The 22,450-nt window shown below is 36.8% G+C and overlaps 1 protein-coding gene across 3 annotated transcripts in view; it reads right to left on the reverse strand.

Annotated features, from left to right (window-relative positions):
* Window positions 1–22,450, reverse strand: part of CERT1 (ceramide transporter 1) — a 150,024-nt gene that overhangs the window by 12,011 nt on the left and 115,563 nt on the right. For 2 of the 3 annotated variants that reach the window (XM_017848719.1, XM_017848718.1), the window contains exons 11-17: window positions 20,353–20,445; window positions 19,463–19,540; window positions 9,107–9,202; window positions 6,025–6,157; window positions 4,783–4,853; window positions 2,094–2,222; window positions 1,210–1,339 (exon numbers count right to left, since the gene is read on the reverse strand). In XM_017848719.1, the coding sequence (XP_017704208.1) occupies window positions 1,210–1,339; window positions 2,094–2,222; window positions 4,783–4,853; window positions 6,025–6,157; window positions 9,107–9,202; window positions 19,463–19,540; window positions 20,353–20,445 (730 nt within the window). The remainder of the gene's footprint in view (window positions 1–1,209; window positions 1,340–2,093; window positions 2,223–4,782; window positions 4,854–6,024; window positions 6,158–9,106; window positions 9,203–19,462; window positions 19,541–20,352; window positions 20,446–22,450) is intronic. The other variant, XM_017848720.1, reaches the window with a different exon arrangement.

Consider the following 22,450-nt stretch of genomic DNA (forward strand, 5'->3'; position numbering starts at 1 on the left):
TAATCAGACAGCAAATAAGAAAGCATTTATAACCTTTCTACAATGTTCTTGGTTCCCGAAGTTACCTGTAAAAATTACTATAGCACCACTTAAGGTTATTTAAGGCAGATTTATTCATAAATCTGTACTGTAATTAAATAGTAACTTACTCAGGTACAACTGTTTCTTTTTTCTTTTTTTTTTTTTTTTGAGACGGAGTCTCACTCTGTCGCCCAGGCTGGAGTGCAGTGGCTTTAAACATACTAGCAGTTATGGCCCTGTATAAAGAAGGCTTGACTTTTGATGAGAGAGGTTGCAATGATTACTGCAGGTGCAAAGTAGGTAAAGTAAGGACCCAAAGCAAGCAATGAAAAGGCCTATCCAAAGCGAAAGAAATAGGTAACTAGCAACTAACAAGGACTAGGGAAGCACTGACTCAGAAAACAAAAAGCCTGACAATGAATGCCAAAGAGAAATACATATGTAACTAGCAACAAATAAGGAGTAGGGGAGCACTGATTCAGAAAGTTAAAAAGGCTAACAATGAGTAAAAGAACTCTAATTTCCTTCCCCCACTGTTGCTTATATTCCTAATTATAAACACATTCTATTAGGCAAATATCTAAGAAAAAGTGCTTAAAAATGAAGGCTAGGCCGGGCGCAGTGGCTCACGCCTGGAATCCCAGCACTCTGGGAGGCCGAGGTGGGTGGATCACGAGGTCAGAAGTTCAAGACCAGCCTTCAAGACCTGGCCAAGATGGTGAAACCCCGTCTCTACTAAAAATACAAAAAATTAGCTGGGCATGGTGGTGGGCACCTGTAATCCCAACTACTCGGGAGGCTGAGGCAGAGAAATGCTCGAACCTGGGAGGCGGAAGTTGCAGTGAGCTGAGATTGCACCATTGCACTCCAGCCTGGGCAACAGAGCGAGACTCCATCTCAGAAAAAAAAAAAAAAAAAGAAGTGTATATGACAGTGACCTAGGGATAAAGTTTTAAAATTTACCTATCCACCTCTAGCTTCAGAAATACTCATATAGTAGTAGCTCCAGGGTGAAATTCAGACATCTGTATTTTCAAAGATTCTCTAGTAATTCTGATATACCTTTCTCCAAATTAAAATTTAGTAATCTAATGGATAAGAACTAAAAAGGCATTTGTCCAAATTGTCATACAGGTCATGATCAAGAACAGCCACATTATCAAAGAGCAAAAACAATAAAATACATACCATTAGCTACATATGTAATCTTGCATAGAATGTTGTCCCTGCTAATTTCCTGGTTTCCCTCTGGTGGGCTTACCAAGGTTTGACAAATCATAGCAACATTTATTTTGGCACGGACACATCGGTTGTTTAGCTGCCAAAACAAAAAACAAAGCATCAGTAGATACCCAGTATTTTGTAAACTCTGCTGGTCTAGTATCATATTAGGTTAACCAAAATCATAACTCTTAAAAACTATCTCCAGTGAAATCTTACAAGCACCAAGCTGATACAACACCAGGATTCCTCCCCACCCACTTTTTTCGGGGACAGGGTCTTGCTCTGTTGCCCACTCTGGAGTGCAGTGGCGCCATCATAGTTCACTGCAGCCTCAAACTCCTGGGCTCAAGCAATCCTCCTGCCTCAACCTCCAGAGTAGCTGGGACCACAGGTGCACATCACCAGGCCTGGCTAATTAAAAAAAAAAGAAAAACGAAATTTTTCTTTAATAGAGATGGGGTCTGACCACGTTGCCCAGGCTTCCCTCCTCTTAAGTGCTAAATGGAGCTAAACTGTGGTAAACCACAGAGGTTTGGCTGGTAGTTGATAATGGCTTAAGAGATAACTGTGGGAAGTAGTCTATTGCCCAGTGTACGTACTGCCCTTTTGGCTGTTTCACCAAACCTTAGAAGGAAAGGTAAATGGCCCTGGTGCAATGTTCACAGCCATGACTGTTGCCCTCAGACAACACATGGGCTATACTATTGCTAGCACTCAATCTAACACAAAATCTAAGAAGCATTATCAAATCAAGTATTGTGTGTGGGATGTGTTTATCGTCTTTATCCTGCATTGTGTATTTAGCTTTATATTGTTTAATTATACACATTTATATATATTGTACTTACAGGAGCACTGTCATGATCCACAGAAAAATTACAAACTATCCAAGTTTCAGGGTCATTTTCAGTCAAGGCTGATATCTTTCGAATGGCAGAAAGATATAATACGTCTCGCTGAGAAGCAGGCCACACCCTCTGTGGAGAAGTAAAAATCTTCTGAAAAACAGATCTAACATGGAACTAACAGGACAAACAAATGTAATGCCAATAAATGTCTTAATTGAAGGTAAATCTCTCAAATTTTAAATGGAAAGCATCTGAGGCTATCTACCAAATGATTAATTATGAACAGAGTTAATAGCTTTGCAGAACAATATAATAAAAGGAATAATGTTCTATTTTTTTAATTATAGTAAAATATATACATGTATAATTTCCCATTTTAACTAATTTTTAAGGTACGATTCAGGGACATTAATTACATTTACAGTGCTGTGTAACCATACGGCGCTCTCTGAAATTTATCATCATCCCAAACAGAAACTTTGTACCCATTAAGCAACAACTTTCCATTCCTCTCTCCTCATACTCCATGATTATGGTCCGCTTAGATTCAAAGATTTAAAGAAAAAAGACTTCTTTGAATCAAATCACATTAGAAAGAATTCTAAGTCACTTAGATTGAGTATTTCAATATTAAGGTATGCAAGGGGAAACATATACTCTGGGAATGACATGGAGCCTAGGTCTTCAATAAATGGGACTACCTCCTTTAAATGAGAAAAAAAAAAAACCAACAACAATCTTTTATCCTGTTTACGTTACTTCTGTTTTGGTTATCTCATATATGTACCTGGACTAGTCCTTATTATGCAGTGTCATTCTTGATTACTGAGAGTAATAAATAGCATACAATACAAATCATTTGCAAGATGAAATGATTCATTTTTTAAAGATACAAAATTTCATGCAGTTGACGAACACAGTGTTGGGTAAATTGTGTGGAGACAGTAATACATGAAGATTTGGCAAATTTAGACCTAATGAATACAAATCCACAGGATGGTAAGATAGAAATTTAAAGAATGAGAATGACTTAAACATCAAGAGACCAGTAGCCCTCTTTTAAGACCATATTGTAAAAGAAGTCAAATTTAAAGGGAAAAATATTGTAGTGTAAATAACACTATAGACTTTGAGTCTAAGCAGAACATTATCATGGAATGTGAGGAGAGGGGAATGGAGAGTTGTTGCTTAAATGATTACGGAGTTTCTGTTTGGGGTGATGATAAATTTCAGATATAGTGTTAGTGGTATGGTTACATACATTGTGAATGTAATGTGATTTTCTTGAAAAAATTATTCCAGGACAATTGGTTTATTCCAAGAATTGGCAAATAATTATAACTGTAACACATTTTGTTACATATAAGATTTTAATAATTTTAGTTTTATTTTCAATCCTGATACAACTTACATGACCCTCTCTCCATCTACTATTTATCTAGTAGAATACCTTCAGCAGATGTTTTCCATGATGGATTATTTTCAGATAATAAGGCTCTTTTGGTTCTAAATTACTGGTTATTTATCTTCATTCCCAATTATAGGGTGACATTAATATTCTGACATTTACTAAATTTTAGATTTCAAATTAGACTTCAAAATTTGTATGCTAAAACCGAATCTTAACTGTTACGCATTTCTGAGCAGCTATTGTGTAAAATTAAGTATGGCTCCTAATTATTAGATATAAGATGTCTCAGATGACAAGACTGAGCTTAATACACAACAGACTTATAATGTTTTCATATAATGCACTCAAAACCATTTAAAAAAGAAAATGAAGTACTCACTGAATTGGAAAACAAAGTACCTATTAAATCATTATATTTCTTTTATAATGTTTAATATTGTTTTTGGTGGATCTCTCCAAAATTTTAATTCCTTTCATTATGCTATACACATTATCTTATTGGGCAGTTTTCAGAAAAGAAAGAGCAGAATAAGGCAAGAGAAATATTAATTCTATAATTTTAAATATCAAGAATAGCAGAAGAAGAAATAAGGTGAAAGGGAACTAATTTATGTTTCTGTGTGCTCTGGTGTATGACTAACCTCTCAAGTCATGCTCTGCGATTTTTCTTTGCCTTCAGATAATCCACTTACTTTTATATCTATTAGTCTTAACATAGGCTAATACCGTACTAGCCATTACCCTTATTGTTGTTGTCACAGGAAGCTATAATTCACATTCATATTTGGTAACTATCATTTACCTCTTAATAGAGACTAGATACTAGAAAGGTATTTAAATGTATTTCAGTATTTCAGAAGGCTCTTTTCTAGACTTAAAATGTGTATAAAGAAAGCTGAGAGCGTGGCATACACCTGTAGTTCCAATTACTTGGGAGGCTGAGGCAGGAGGATCACTTGAGCTCAGGAGTTTGAGCCTAGCCTGGGAAACATAGCAAGACCCTGTCTCTTTAAAAATAAAAACTGCATAAAGGGAACTAACTGTTGATCTTTATCAAGCACTCTATTTCTAGATTGTATCTCTCAGATTCTTGCCTGCACACATTTCTGCTCTGAACAGGTTGATACACCTTTCAAATATATGACATTCATAAATCATTAATAAAGTCTTTGGATTTTTGTGCCTTTTAATAACCTACCCAATTTTACTTTAGGGAATCTGCATGTCTGTGTTTGAACTACATTGAAATTCTTTTAGGATGAATGAAGAGATCTTTACCTTGTGTGTTTGATAAATGATGATTGCATTATCAGCTAATGTTTCCACCACATGAAAGTTTTCAATAGTTGCTGAAATGAAGAGAATAATAAAAAGATAAATTATCTTTTCCTAGAATGTGATCAATTAACTTATGATGAAAGTCAAGTACGAATGGACAGTATGGTAAATTGAACAAGATACTGCCCTATCTAGGCTACGTCCAAATGGAAGGTAGCTAACACTTAGCATTGTGGTTACAGATGAGGGATGTGAGGTCTCATCACCAGGAAGCTTCATTTTCTTTGGCCCAATATCTATCTCCCACAGCAAGAAAGCAATTCTAATCACTACTGCATCACTCGGGCACAAATAATTCCCTAACACTAAAACTGTTCCCTTTTCCCTAATTTATTGATGTTAAATAAATTGTTATATCTAATCTTAGGTGGCTATTTCTGTGAAAAAGGGATGTCAAACTGCCAATGATAAACATGATGTTGAGAAGTATACTTAGGAAATTTTGTGTCTAAGGGGAATACACAATAAGAATAACTCTAGGCTGGGCGCGGTGGCTCACGTCTGTAATCCCAGCACTTTGGGAGGCCAAGGCGGGTGGATCACCTGAGGTAAGGAGTTCGAGACCAGCCTGGCCAATATGGTGAAACCCTGTCTCTACTAAAAAATACAAACATTAGCTGGGCGTGATGGTGTACGCCTGTAATCCTAGTTACTTGGGAGGCTGAGGCAGGAGAATCACTTGAACTGGGGAGGTAAAGGTTGCAGGGAGCTGAGATCACGTCATTGCACTCCAGCCTGGGCAACAAGAGAAAACTCCATCTAAAAAAAAATAATAATTCTAAAGTAATCACAAAAGGATTCAACTAGGATTTACCATGGAAACAGTTTAGGAAAAAGTAGATGATGAAACAGAAATCTTCAATTTCAGTCTTGGCTTCTCCATCTTGTTGCCTTTGACAAGTCACTTTGCCTATCTGAATTTTACTTAATTTGTACGTAAAATAAGCAATAATAACTACCTATCATTGTAGCATTACTGAGGTTATTGGATCAAATTACATAGTAGGAAGCATTTTGTACACTGAAAAGTTCCACATAAACGTATTGTTAGTCCTCTATATGATTTTCCAAATACTTTCTAAGTTGACTTTGTGAACTATGTATGAGATGCAGAAAACTAGGTTGGATTTGATATTAAATTCAAAATAATAATTAGATTAAAATATATTAATGACAGCTTACTTTCCCAGTCATTGCGAACGTCAACATTCCAGAAATAATTGCAGACCTCATGTCCTGTGACGCCTTTAACTGCATGGGTAGCTTTTAAAGGATCCAGAACAATCCCATTTTCTTCTACTTCTCTTCTGTATACCTAAAGATAACATAATTCCAAAACTGTTTGAAAATTAAAATCAAGTCCATAAAAGCATGAAAACATGCTTTTAAATATGGCTGCTCTTTAGATTTTATGAAAATCTATTTATAGAACATATTCTGCTAAAAGAAAATTAAAATTTCAAATTAACAGACAAAAGTACTGAAAATTATAAATCCAAAGTAAACTTCATAAAAAACATGCCTATGTGATAAATGACTTACTGTGAGTTGTTTAAAAATAAACGTATCAATTTGAATTTGGCATTATTTACCAAACATTCTCAAAGACTGTTTAACATGGCTAAGAAAACCAAATAAATCTGGCTAGAATATATTCTCCTTAAAGATACTAAATTAAGGTTGCTTTGTTCAATGCTGTATCCCAACATCTAGAATAGATGTATCTGAAACACAGCAGGCACTCGGTTATTTGTTAAATCAATGGCTGAAAGCTAAGATGGCAAAAACATAAATAACAGATCTATCTTACTTTAAATACTGAGGTTATATACCTTAAATGGTAAGTAAAATTAATTATTTTAAAATTATCGTTTGCTACTTTAGATAATTATGTGATAAATACTTTTGAGAAATGAAGAAACATGTATCATGGGGGAGAACCAAGTGTCAATTTATGAAGGACCTATGGGGCTAGACATTGTTAGACATTTCACATAGTTTCTACTACAGCATCTCTCAACAGACTACCTTCCCCTACATATTTATTACTCATATTACTGGGACCACCGTTTTCCCAGCTACCCAAACTAGAAACTCTAGACTTTTGATTCCTCCCTTTACAGTTCACACAGCTAGTAAGCTTTTTACTTTTTTTCCTCTTTTTTTTTTTTTTTTTTTTTTTGAGACAGAGTTTCGCTCTTCTTGCCCAGGCTGGAGTGCAATGGCGCCATCCTGGCTCACTGCAACCTCCGTCTCCCAGGTTCAAACGATTCTCCTGTCTCAGCTTCCTGAGTAGCTGGGATTACAGGTGCCAGCCACTATGTCCAGCTATCACTTTGTGCCTGACTCTTTTAAGCAGTCTGCTTGTTCTCCAGTTTCTTCCCTATCAGCTTGATCTTCTTAAAATTATACTTTTCTATCCCAGCACTTTGGGAGGCCAAGACGGGTGTATCACCTGAGGTCAGGAGTTTGAAACCAGCCTAGCCAACACGGTGAAACCCCATCTCTACTAAAAATACAAAAATTAGCCTAGGGTAGTGGTGGGTACCTGTAATCCCAGTTACTCGGGATTACAAAAAAAAAAAAAAAAAAAAAAAGATACTTTTCATACAGTGGCTAATCTACTGTTACAGACAATTGTTATAGACAATGACTATTCTCTTTAGAGAGTAACTTTATGCTTCCCATAATCTAGGCCCAATTTCTCTCTAACACTGTGGCTGTCGGAGTTCTTATTTTCTATTCCTCATTCCAGCTGGAGAGACTTCATCTAGACCATCACTCCTGGCTTCTCTTCAGTGCTTCACTTCCTCCTCCCTAGAGGTAGGTGACTCTACGGTGACTGAATGATGACTACAGAAGAAATAAGGCAGGTCTGGCTCAACCCTTTCTTCCACAAAGAGCATACATCCTGGCCTGCTTCTGTAGTAAAGGTTTGGGATTATCCAGCAATGCCAGGAACATGTTTAATTCTGGAATAACAAGACCCTGTAGCAGCTGATCTCAAACTATTTTCTACAATCACCTTATCAGAATTATAGCTAACATTCTGGTATCTCATTTATCTGTCTCTTTTATTTTATGTCTTAATTTGTTCCTTATTCAAGAGGAGAGGAGATCCCAGCATCTAATAATATATCTTATTTGCTAGAATAATTCTGGTCAACAAAGATTATGCAAAATCCCGACTAAAAGATTGCTTTCAAGTTTTGCTCACATCATTATTAATAAAATTATTAATAAAAACAATTTTGTTATTATTTCCAGATGCAGTTCAAATGCTTCTCTGCATTGTAAAACAATCTAATTGTTTCAAATCACAGAGATCTTTCTTTTCTGATTTTCTCCACCACTCATCTGTACTCTTCACTCAGTACGTTATCAGATGGGGCCAAGTAATAGCATGCACACACATATATATACACACACTATTTTTTTAGACAGGGTCTTAGTTAGTCACCCAGGCTAGAAAGCAGTGGCACAAATGTGGCTCATTGCAGCCTTGACCTCCCTGGCTCAAGGGATCTTTCGCCTCAGCCTCCTGAGTAGCTAGGACCACAGGTGTGTGGCACTGCACCTGGCTAATTTTTGCATTTTTTGTAGAGATAGGGTTTCACCATGTTGCCCAGGTTTGACTTGAACTCCTGAGCTCAAGTAATCCACCTGCCACGTCCTCCTAAAGCGCTGGGATTATGCATATGAGCCACTGTGCCTGGCCAATAGTACCTTTTAAATGTCAATATTCTTTTTCCTCTCTCATTCCTTGCTCTTATTTTCCGTCCCTGTGTTTAGGGATGTAAACAAGATTAACTGACCAATGTCTGAACATCAAATAAAGGTGCAGTAAGATAAGAGAAAAGAAGGAGGGTATAGACCAAAAAGGGAGAGAAACAAAGTGTTATCTAGGCACAACATTCAGTATGTTAAAAAAACAAAACAAAAGGAAATATCCAAATACAGGACCATCAGCTAATTGTGACCTTTCATATCTAATTCTCCAAATTTTATTTTCTTCATGGCCTAGTCAAAACAGAAAGGTTTAATCATATATTTATATTACAATCATAAAGCAATTTTAGTAAAGGCAAAGCTAGAAAAGCAAAAAGACATTCTATTGTTCAATATATGATACTGCTTTGATCACATGTAATAATTTGTTTTAAAGGTAAGTTGAAAGTGCTATCCTTATTCATATCAATAGTAATGATAATATGACTGAAACAGAGATGCCTTTGGCAATCTACAACATTTCAGAGGGAATTACCTTCATTTCTCCTTCTTCTACAACCAACTGCCAATTGGCATCTCCGCCTACATCCTGTAATGAATAAGTCATGTGGTTCTGCACCATCTCTTCAACCTTGTGAGGGGAGGAAAAAGGCATGAGAATCCAATAGGTATGTCATAATCTCTAAAACAGAATGGTATTCAGTTAACTTCAGTTAAGAAATGGTGCTCTTAGTAGCTGAGCAACCAAATGCACAAAGGTGAGGAGGTTTTACATAGCGTTTGAAGAGTTTGGTCCATATTCCAGATATCCAGGTTAACGACAGGAGACAGAAATGAAAAGAAGGAAGATGGGTCACTCAAGTAACACATATTGGCCTAATGTGTATCAAGTGACCAACAAGCATTTTCTGGAAAAAAGAAATATTCCATTCTATATCATAAAACAGAGATGATGTGTTAAAGTATAAAATAATGGAAGAGTATAGATAAAAGGGGCACAGAGATCATCCAGTCTAATGTTTCTATATTTAAGACTATGTAGAGATATCAGGAAGGTCTGATATGAACAAAGACATACAGAGAGAGAGCACATCTTTGCTCTCAGATGAGCAAAGATACACAAAGATTAGCAAAGATATATATGTACATGTCAAAGATTTCAATACAAAAAAGGTGAAAAACCTTCCTTATGCCACTGATAAACCTCTGTTTTACAACGGAATATAAGCCAATTTAAAAATAATCAAACTCTTATTTATTTGATTCCAGTTTCTTTGTTCTAAATTCTTTTAGGGACAATGCTAATATTCATATATTCAAGCATTTACACATAATCACCTTTTAGTTCATTTTAAAATTTCTAACAATTTCCTGTAAAATTTTAAATTTAAATTTATAACAACTTTTACTGATATTTAAATGTAACTCTTAACTATCACAAATTGTCCTTATACATTTTATGTAAATAAGCAAAGAAAGTTGAATATTTCACACTACCAGATTTCTCAGATTTATTGGAGAACTGAAGTGATAACAAAGATTGTGGAAACAAAGTAATTTCATTTTATGTAATAAATATATTAGAAGACAGAAGAGCTGGAAAAAAAAATATATATACACATATATATATCATACTTCCATTAAATTTTATCCTAAAGTTCATTTGTTTTATATAAAGTCTATTCTGCTCATTAGTAATATAGAACAGGAATCAGTTTTGAACATATTTCAAAGTAAATAATCAACTCCCCACCCCCCACCCAAGAGACAGGGTTATTCTGTCACACAGGTTGGAGTGTAGCGGCACAATCATAACTCACTGTAATCTTGAACTTCTGGACTCAAGTGATCCTCCTTCCTCAGCCTCCTAAGTAGCTAAAACTACAGGCCTGTGCCACCATGCCCAGCTAATTTTTTTTTTTTTTTTTTTTTTTAAAGAGACAGGGTCTCACTTTGTGGCCCAGACTGGAATACAGTAATATGATCATAGCTCACTGCCACTACAATTTCCTGGGCTCAGGGGATCCTCCTGCCTCAGACTCTGAGTAGGTGGGATTACACGAGTGCAACACCACACCTAGTTAATTTTTTTGTAGAGACAGGGTCTCGCCATCTTGCCCAGGCTGGTCTTGAACTCGTGGTCCCAGGTCATATTCCCACCTTGGCCTCATTAACAGTTTTAAAAAAGAAACTCACTCTGGGAATATAATTTTCTATACCAAAGGATGTTATCAATATGTTATAGTGATATATACTTCTGCTACCTCGATTTTCTGGATCTTAAATACATTTTTGATTACTGAAAGCAGGTATGGTCTTAAGTGTCTCCTGATACGTCAACCATCACAAAGAATATTTTTGATAAAAATGCTGAGATTCTATAATCTACTTTTGTACTAAATAAACACTAACAATATTTTATTCCTTTATTCATAATTCTCAAAACAGTGTGAGTTACTGATTTGACAGAAATTTAACAGGACATTCTACAATTTTACAAAGCCTTGGAAAATATAACTTTCAGTGTTGCATGGAGAAACTGTGCACCTTTATAATTTCAACATCTGCTTTGAGAGAGCAAGGATAACTAATGCAGGATTCCAAGTTACTAATACATACAAAATGTATCTGATTTCCAAAAAGAAAAGTGCCAATTACTATGTATAAATAAAAGTAGCATTGGCTTGATTCATTTGTCTGTGTCACACTGTGATTAGGAGAAATGTTTACACTCTTCAGATCCCAAAATCTTAAAAATCTTTAGATTTGAGTACATGCTTTGAGGTAGGAAACTAGCAGTTAAGCACACCTGTATTTATTATGAGATAAGAGACAGAAAGAAATGCTTCCCCCAAATAAACTCTACTTTCAATAGGTTACTTGTGAAAGAAGAACGTGAAGAACAGAAGAATTTTATTCTGTTAAAAAACAGAATTGGGTTCAAAAAAAAAAATTTTTTTTTTTTTTTTGAGATGGAGTCTTGCACTGTTGCCCAGGCTGGAGTGCAGTGGCGCGATCTTGGCTCACTGCAAGCTCCGTCTCCTGGGCCCACACCATTCTCCTGCCTCAGTCTCCCAAGTAGCTGGGACTACAGGCACCCACCACCATGACTGGCTAATTTTTTGTAGTTTTAATAGAGACAGGGTTTCACGGTGTTAACCAGGATGGTCTCGATCTACTGACCTCATGATCCACCCGCCTTGGTCTCCCAAAGTGCTGGGATTACAGGCGTGAGCCACCCCGCCTGGCCTAAAGTAATTTTTTAATGCTACTTAGCTCTTTTGTCAAAAACAATGCAGGTAGTTGTGTTTCTGTTTGGGAGATTATTCTGAATTAGGGATTTCAAATGCCTAAGAAATGAGGTGTTTTTGATTTGTGGTATTGTCCAAAAGAAACCAGATTCCACAAACATACACGCACAGTAGGTAGCACAAGTCAAAAAATATATAGAAAGCATATTTAACATTGTCTTTCTAGGTAGGCAAAAAATGCTATTCCTTCAACGGTAGGCCATGAGGCAGGTCCAGGTTCGATTTTCAGCCATGCTGTATAAAAATGTTTTAAAAATGATATTCCTGTAATAGCTACACTGCATCAATGGAAAACCAGTTTTCAAAAGGTCCAACAAAGAAACAAACATTCAGTGCTATGCTCCTAAAAAACTAAAGATCTAACGAAGTACTAAATTACTGTAATAAACTCTGCAAAGCTTTCATCATGGAATCTTCATTCATTGTAATATCTTCCTTGAGGTAATAACATTAAAGTTAAGAAGAGAGGTATACAGGTAAAAATCTCACTATAACAAATTTTATGTTTGCTATAGGAAAATATGAAGTAACCAATATTACCATAGGGGCAGTGACTTGGGCACTGGTGACCAGACTGACACTTCAGATCTAACCTAATAATCTGCTCACTTTACTGTTCAGTTAAGACACTACATATTAAAAAGAAGTGGGAAGCTGGGCGTGGTGGCTCACACCTGTAATCCCAGCACTTTGGGAGGCCGAGGCGGGCAGATCACAAGGTCACGAATTCGAGACCATCCTGCCTAACACGATGAAACCCCGTCTCTACTAAAAATACAAAAAAATTAGCCAGGCGTTGTGGCGGGCACCTGTAGTCCCAGCTACTCGGGAGGCTGAGGCAGGAGAATGGCATGAACCTGGGAGACAGAGCTTGCAGTGAGCCAAGATCATGCCACTGCACTCCAGCCTGGGTGACAGAGCAAGACTCTGTCTACAAAAAAAAAAAAAAAAAAAAAAGAAGTGGGAAACAAGGAAATACTGTTTCATAAAACAAACAAACAAACAATAAGCAAATATAGCCAAATTTACCACACTGTTAGGCTCAAAATTTGACATTCTAGGAAATAATATTATAGTAACACCTCCTGTCACTTATAAATGAAAAAGACTCAGTTAAAAACACTGAAGAAGGTGAACAGTGTTTCTAAGTTTTCTTTAGGCTAAGTGTAATTTCAGAAATCATGCCCTTGATTTTTCCGGACCTAGAGTTGAAAATGATTAGCTGACATACAAAGCATCTTCAAATTAATAAACTATGAAACAACATAGAGATAAAATACATTTGATACAGAAAATTAGCTGGGCGCGGTGGCGGGCGCCTGTGGTCCCAGCTACTCGGGAGGCTGAGGCAGGAGAATGATGTGAACCTGGGAAGCGCGAGCTTGCAGTGAGCCGAGATTGCACCACTGCACTCCAGCCTGGTCTACAGACCGACACTCCGTCTCAAAAAAAAAAATACATTTGGGATAGGGGGACATTTGCTCCAATTCTAACCTTTTCTTCCATCTCATATCTGAATCACTCAGTATGATGCCATTTCCGGAGGCTACCAAGCAGGATTTTTCTAACACTATTACCCAGAAATCTGAAAAGAAAATTGCCTTTTGATAGCACAATAAAAGTCTAAGTTGGGCATGGTGGTTCATGCCCGTAGTCACAGCAGCTTGGGAGGATCGCTTGGGCCCAGGAGTTTGAGGTTAGTCTTGGCAACATAGCAAGACTTCATCTACTTAAAAAAAAAAAAAAAAGAGTCTAGAAGGGCTCAAAAACAGCTCAGATCTCTTTCTCTTAGGCATGTAAAAGAAATACAACTATGTTGGTCAGGCATGGTGGCTCATGCCTGTAATCACAGCACTTTGGGAGGCCAAGGTGGGTGGATCATGAGGACAGGAGATTGAGACCATCCTGGATAACAGTGAACCCCCCTCTCTACTAAAAATACAAAAAATTAGCCAGGCGTTGCGGTGCATGCCTGTAGTCTTAGCTACTCAGGAGGCTGAGGCAGGAGAATCATTTGAACCCGGGAGGTGGAGTGTGCAGTAAGCTGAGATCGCGCCACTGCACTCCAGCCTGGGCAACATAGCGAGATTCCATCTCAAAAAAAGAACTACAAATACACTTACTACAAAGTCACCAAAGCACAGAGGGGCTTGTTAGATAGAATAATTATTAATAACAAATTAATAGTGTACTGTTAACCCAAAAGAGAGATGGCTAAGAACATAGCACTTTCAGTCTATCACATTGACAAAAATTAACTGAATTACAATATTCAGTGCTACTATATCAATAGAAAACTGGCCTGGGAACGTAAGCTGGTTCAACTTTTCTAATTAATAGTTTGGCAGTAAAAATTTTTAAAACTTGGCTGAGGCCTGTGGCGTGTAATCCTAGCACTTTGGGAGGCTGAGGTGGGAAGATCACTTGAGGCTAGGGGTTCAAGACCAGCCTAGGCAACATAGTGAGACTCCCGTATCTACAAAAAATAAAAAATTAGCTAAGAATGGTAGCCCATACCTGTAGTCCCAGCTACTCAAGAGGCTGAGGCAAAGATCACTTGATGCTTCAATGAGCTATGATCGTGCCACTGCATTCCAGCCTAGATGACAGAATGAGACCTTATCTCTTAAAAAATAAATAAAATACCAGCCTGGGCAACATAGTGAGACCTCATCTCTGTTACAAATAAAAAAATTAGCTGGGCATGGGGGTGTGTGCCTGTAGTCCTTAGTCCCAGCTACTCAGGAGACTGAGGCAGGTGGATCACTTCAGTCCAGGAGGTCAAGTTGCAGTGAGTGTGATCTCACCACTGCACTCCAGTCTGGGGAACAAAGCAAAACCCTGTATTAAAATTAATAAAAATAAAATAATATAATATAATAAACACTTGAAAATGTTCACGGCCTTTGTTCCCACAATTATGCTTCTAGGAATACATTCTAAGGAAATAATTAGATAAGGGTGCAAAGATGTATATAAAAGGATGCTCACTGTAGCACTATATACAACAGAGAAAAATCAAAAATAAGCTAAATGTTCAATATTAGGTGAGTAGGTAAATCCAGCCATGCATATGCATAGACAAAGACATATAGACTTATATTTATTGATGGGAAGATGGGCCTAAATGTAAGTTTAAAATAAAGATTATAAAAAAGTTTATACAGTTACCTATTTTGGTAGAAGATTTTTTAAAATCTGGCACATATGGATAATTACATACACCTTAATATTTATCTCATATATATGACAGAAGATAAATGGAATATTAGTGAACTATTATTTTAATTTTATTTATTCTACTTTCAAGTTCTGTTAAAATTAGCATGTATCACTTGTACACTAAAAAAGGGAGAGGGGTGAAATAATTACCACAACAATAATGTGCTCCTATGGACAAAAGGTGGGAAAAAGCCTCACACAGAACCATTTTTTGCAATGATGCTCCCTATAGATTAAGCTGCAAATGTACTGTACATCCTTTGATTTCTTTCTTTTTCAACTGAGGATGATGTTTTTCCCCCTTTGATTTCTAAGGTGATACCTTTAAATGTGAACTGTTACGCAAATAAATGTGACCAAAATGATCAATTTATGAATCTAAATTCTTTCTATTCTCTGTACACCTGAAAATTATTTTCTGGTTGGTGGCTACAGTCATTATTTCAAGAACTTGCCAGCCTGGGCAACACAGCAAGGCCCTGTCTCTACAAAAAATAAAAACAATTAGTTGGGTGTGGTGGAATGCCTGTAGTCCCAGCTACTTGGGAGGCTGACAGGAGGATCACTTGTGTCCAGGAGGTCAAAGGTCAGGTTACAGAGCTATGATTGTGCCACTGCACTCAGCCTGGACAACAAGTGAGACCTTGTCTCCTTAAAAAAATAAAAATGAAAATAAAAAAGGCTGGGCATGGTGTCTCAGGTCTGTAATCCCAACACTTTGGGAGGCTGAGACGGGCAGATCACTTGAGGTCAGGAGTTCAAGACCAGCCTGGCTAACATGGTGAAACCCTGTCTCTACTAAAAATACAAAAACTAGCTGGGTGTGATAGCGTGTGCCTGTAATCCCAGCTGAGACAGAAGAATAGCTTGAACCTGGAAGGTGGAGGTTGCAATGAGTCAAGATCGTGCCATTGCACTATAGCCTGGGTGACAGAGTGAGACTGTCTCAAAAAAACCCAAAAAACAAAAATGAAAAAACAAACAACAACAACAACAACAACAAAACACAGAACCTGTAGTCCTTTACAACTTTAATTTCTCAGATCTGTAGTGACTTCGTTCCTAATATCTGCCCATCAGACAGATTCATGTGTTGGTACTAATTTCCTGGTAGATTTATATATTTTATTTTAAGCTATTTTCAGGGCATCTCTGAGTTGTACACTTGATTATTTCAGCCAATTCAAGACTATAAAATATCATTTCAACAAGAACAAGGTAGTCATGAGCCAACACTTATGCAAACAGCAAAGTGAAATTACCAGAAATTTAGAAGGCTTCTGTATGGGAGCTGATATAAATGATCAAGAAACTAGGTATGATACATGTATCTGGACTTTTAAAATTTGTTGGAGTAAATAAGGATTATATTATGCTTATATAATATTTTGGCAAATTATCAAAGGTGATTAAAAATGTTGACTTAGTTTTTAAATTAATTATGAAGATCTTACAAAACAAAGAATTTGGCTACCTCCAATATTTCAAGTGTTGTAGAGCAACTGATGTATATTTGTGTATTAAGAACAATGTAGGCCAGGTGTGGTGGCTTATGCCTGTAATCCCAGCACTTTGGGAGGCCGAGGCAGGCAGATTACCTGAGGTCAGGAGTTCGAGACCAGCTTGGCCAATATGGTGAAACTCCGTCTCTACTAAAAATGCAAAAAATTTAGCTGGGCGTGGTAGCAGGCGCCTGTAATCCCAGTTGCTCAGGTGGCTGAGGCAGGAGAGTCGCTTGAACCCAGCGGGCAAAGGGTGCAGTGAGCCAAGATCACACCATTGCACTCCAGCCTGGGCGACAAAAGCGAAACTCCGTCTCAAAAAAATAAAATAAAATAAAACAAAATAAAATAAAAAACCGATGTAATATAACAAGTGTTTCTAATGTTAATGAATAACCTTTGAACCTCTTACTTTGCTTAATACAAAAGTCTCTATAGGGTGTGAGAACTGTAAAATGTAACACTACTGCATAGTCACTACTATACTTTTACACTGTGTTGACTGGAAGAGTTTTCCAGATAACACAATGTTTCTCAGCTAATATTAACTCCAGATCTACATCCAATGCTATATTCTCAAGTGTGACTATACAGAATCAACTTGCTAGACCCTTTGATAATGGGTGATAAGGCAGTGTAACATCCTCTGAAACAAAAACTCTTACAATTGGGAATTAGTCATCTATTCTAAAGGAATTGTCAAACATAAGGTACACAATTTAATCACAACAGTTAATTGCTAGAGTCCATATCTGGTAATGACAACTAATGCTTTAGCAAGGACAGTAAATACTTGAAGACCTTAATGTAATTTTCTTCATTTTTACCTCTGCTGGCATATAAAACAGTACATCATCAAAAGTTAAAACAGGATCGGATCAATCATGAGCACCATATATTAGGAAAAAAATTCAGCAAGATTTCTCTTGTTACATAGGTGAGCTTTACAAAAAGTTACTATTATGAAGAAGTAAGCTGTAATTCAGCAAAATTTTGTAAAAATATAGGCACCTGCTTCTCAGTGATATAGTTACCTGTACTTAAAGGCAATTCAGCTGTTCTACAGCACTACCATGAGGGCCCTGGTTTGGGTTCTGAACCCCTACTTCTTAGGCATTCTTTATTACTGGCTTACATTCTTTCCTTGCTGCCATTATATTTTCTTTCATTTATAGCCTATGTATTCCTCTATTTTTGATTAGTCTGTGATATTATTTTAATGCAACATGGAGCTTAGTATAATAAACCAAAGTCTCCTAGTATTATGTAGTTTTGTCACAGATTCATTATGAATGGATCTCTTTTTTAAAAAATATGTGGGGCCAGGCATGGTGGCTCATACCTGTAATCCCAGCACTTTGGGAGGCCGAGGGGTGCAGATCACGAGGTCAGGAGTGCGAGACCAGCCTGGCCAACATGGTGAAACCCCGTCTTTACTAAGAATACAAAAATTAGCTGGGCGTAGTGGCGTGTGCCTATAATCCCAGCTACTTGTGAAGCTGAGGCAGGAGAATTGCTTGAACCTGGGAGGTGGAGGTTGCAGTGAACCCAGATCATGCCACTGCACTCCAGCCTGGGCAACAGAGCAAGACCCTGTCTCGAAAATAAATAAGTAAAATTTAAAAAAAAATGCATAAATGGACAAGCAAAAGGTAAAATAAACTGTAGTATATTTGGTTATGGATGATTTCTGATCCAGAATTGCTAAATCTTTTTCTTAAAAGTATTCAAAGAGAAAAAAGCTGTACAAGTCAGAAAAACACCATGCCATATTCTTCTCTATGGCAGGTTAAAACTAATGTAAACTTTATTTATATATATAAAATAATAGAAATCTCTTTTGACTTTTAAAACTTTTATAGCAATATTCTCATAGAGGAAAAAATAATGATGTAAACTTTTATTAGCTCAAATAAATTATGTTATAATAGCAATAAAAGCTAACATTTATTGAGCACTTATTATGTGCCAGGTTCTAGCTAAAGCACAAAAAAGCAGCACAAAAAATTTAGAAAACTTACTGGGATCATACAGCTAACCAGGATTTAAACTTAGTCATTCCGACTAGAGTGCTCAGGTCTTGAATATAGGATTAACATAATCTAATCTAATCCAATAAAATGCAATAACCAGAAAGATAAAAAGTTGAATGGCAAAGATGTGAAGATTAAGAAAATTAAAAAAAGAACCAGTGCTGACACTAAAAAAAACTTCCTCCAATGGTAATTTGATTTTTTTTTTTGAGGGTAGAGACTGCAAGCATCCAGCTTCCTGTCTTAAATTCCCAAACCCTTACCAATTTCCATAGATTTAGCATATGAACAGAAATATTCATTTATAATACCCAAAGGTAATCTGTATAAGGAAAACACAATCTGCTCAATGGAGCTTAGTATGATAATGGAAATGAAACATACTATTAAAAAGTGATTTCTTTGCTGAATATAATTTGGAGATACTTTAAATTAGCTTAAAAGTGAGACTGCTGAAATCTGCTTTTCTGCTATAACATATCATATAGACCACATCCATCAAAACTGCTAAATCCTGACTGAAGAAACAGATATTACATGATACCAAAACCCAGTATCTTCTATTTGTTTCAATTCAGTTTGAAAATCTTTCTGGAGTACCTCCTATATGACAAAATTCCAAGCTGTGAATAGTAGAGGACACATGCAAACCTGACAGAGAAACTATTTAGTAGACAAGGAAGACCTTTTTAATGCTTAATGTTACTATTTAAAGTTCAAAACTAAAATCAGTGGCCTAACCAAAAGATTTCTAGGAACTGGGAAAGCAGGCTGAAATATAGCACAGAAAGACTCAAGTCCACTCTATACATTCATACAGTACCTGGGAGCTGAATCTGTGAACATCATCAGAGGCACTGACTAGATCAATGGAAGACATGGAGGAAGAGCGACTATAGGGCTACCAGAGACAGACAAAGAAAAAACCAAGTAATCAGAACAAAGGCACAACAGAGCATTCAGTACCAACTTCCAAACACAAGATAAAGGGAAAAGAAAACAAAGCACTATATGAAACAAGCACAGCAGCAACTGCTGACTTCATGCACCTATTATGTATTATGTTCCAAAATCATTCCAAAAAAGAATGCAGTGCTTCCACTAATACAAAGAAATACCATTTAATCCCAAAGAAGAGAGAGATTTAGTATAACTGGATATGCTTCTGGTTAACTATTTTGGATTAGCCACTCCTAATTTGCCCACCCCCCACTTTCCCCTTAAATAAAAATGAAAGAACTTTATTTTCAGAACAAGATTTCTAACTGTTTTGGAGGATGTATATGGAATACAATATATAAAATCAAAAGCAATCTCATTACTTACATTCATGAAAAAGGGAGAAAACTTATACTACAAGATATTTCTGGCTGGGCATGGTGGCTCACGCCTGTAATCCCAGCACTTTGGGAGGCCGAGGTGGGTGGATCACAAGGTCACGACCATCCTGGCCAACGTGGTGAAACCCTGACTCTACTAAAAATACAAAAATTAGCTGGGTGTGGTGGCGCATGCCTGTAATCCCAGCTACTAGGCAGGCTGAGGAACGAGAATCTCTTGAGCCGAAGAGGCAGAGACTGTAGTGAGCCGAGATAGCGCCACTGCACTCCAGTCTGGCGACAGAGCGAGACTCCATCTCAAATAAAATATATTTCCACCAACAGTGAAGAACAATACAAGGTGTACTTTTAGTAAACTCTGACATTAGCTTACCTTTTGGACAAATCTATGTGTCCCCACAGAAGAAAAGGCATCTCCAGATGGCAAGGATGTAGGCCAATGTAATCTCACCTTTTCACTCTGTGACTGAAAAAACATATGTTAAGACGGGAAGGTTTTAAAGTGTATTTTGCAACTGAAGAATGCATAATATAACCTGGAACTACCAACATTCGATTAGTGAACGCCTTAGTGCTTATAACCATTAGAATTATGAAACTACTTCACAGACATGGCAAATCCTGATACTTGCCTCAGATATCCCAACCTCTTCTTTCTAACTCCGCAGATACTATGTTAGGCAAGGGATAAGTTCTTTGATTTTGCTCCTAGTCAGACTCCCTGCTACCTGCATAGCATTATTTATCATAGGTCAATCTTAACACTGCTGCCAATTCTCTCCTATCCAAACTCTGGCCAAATCATTCCAATGACTCTACCTTATAAGGCCCCTGGAGGGCTGACCCACAGGTTTATATATAATTGAAAATAATATTGCTGTTTGCTTCAGTCATGTTCCTAAGAACATAGGTATATCACTTTGCTTCCTCTCCATGAAGGTATTCTGCCCTTCATCTCATCATCTTACTCCTGTTAAGATGCCACTTGACCTCCTTCTTCCTCTTCAGTTTGCCTTGGTTGTTCTCATTTATTTCAACCAACTGCTAAGATCTCATTTCTCATGCACCCGTTTACCGCATGTATCTTTCCCTATGTTTGCAAATAATGTAAACTCAAAAATGTGTGATATGTCACCTGGAGAATATCTATTTAATGGCTGTGTTGTTGAGAGATCTGTGCAATATATACTGGGTATGAAGAGGGAAATGATCTAAATCTATGGAACTGATTTTATGGATTTCTGAAGCTCTCACTACTCTATAGAGTATTACCACACTGTATCTTTATCATATCAACATGCCTGGCTATTAGGCAAGAAAAACAACGCACTGTTCAATGACTATTTTGCAGAGCATCTAGTACAGTGTCAAGAATAAAATGAAGTTGATTGGATGGCCCCATGAATATTTCTTTTTCTAAAGCTTACAGAAGGGTTCATCAATTCTCTCAAACCCAACTCAATTACCGCACTGATACTCAATAGAGTAGCATTTTACAGAAGAGATGTTTTGAATCATCTTGTCTACTTTGTTTCACAGATTAGAAAACCAAGGCCCAGAGAATTCAGTGATAAATTCATAGCTACAAAGTTAGAGGTAAAACTAAGAGTAAGACTGATGTCTTGACCCACTGACTACTTTTTCCCAAAACAGCACATCCTAGACAAAAAACCGAAGGGAAACAAATAAATAATGCTGCTTCAGGTAGTACTTTAGGTTTCCAAAAGTAGAGCCCATTTAGGAACTGAAAGTTCCCACTCTTCTTGAGTGGTATATAGCATCTTTTGGGTATTAAAAAAAATGAGCAATAAGCTTTACAAATTAATGTGACATGAACTTTTTACCAGTAATTTTTTAAAAATAATGAAAGATACACACGAGAAGCAGTTACTACCATAGTTGATTTACCCTTAGCTAGGTAGACCAGTAAGAGCATAGTAGCCATGTACTGCCTTAGCAACGACAGGAAATGAACAAGCTAACTTTTCCAGGCAAATTCATTTGTACTATAAAACTGACACATACATGATTATTTGGCAAGATACTCTGTAGCCACAGTTTATTAATACTTTCCCCCCAAAAAGGTTAAGTTTCCACCATAACTAGCACAGCTTAAACAAAGGGAGGAAATAACAAAATTCATCCTTAAGTACCATCTAGTGGTAACATACAGTAACTGTATTGTTGCCAAATTAAAGAAGACAAAGTATCAAGTTAATCTTGAAGCTAGAGTTAATGGGTTTAAGAAATACTTTTCTTTAATTTCCACAGCAGCTGGGTGTAACTACTATAAATTCAATAATGATGACAAAACACTGAACAAAGTAAAAGTGAGAAGGAAACTGAAGGTGAAGTAGTGAAGGCAATAAAAGGGTTAATAAAACAATGATACTAATATAGATGAAAAAATCTTAAGTTTTGGTTATCTTCCTTTTCATATCATACTGGGTGAAGAAAAATTCAAAGAAGCT

This window comes from Rhinopithecus bieti, unplaced genomic scaffold (genome assembly GCF_001698545.2).
Source record: "Rhinopithecus bieti isolate Rb0 unplaced genomic scaffold, ASM169854v2 scaffold_30918, whole genome shotgun sequence".
Taxonomy (NCBI): Eukaryota; Metazoa; Chordata; class Mammalia; order Primates; family Cercopithecidae; genus Rhinopithecus; species Rhinopithecus bieti.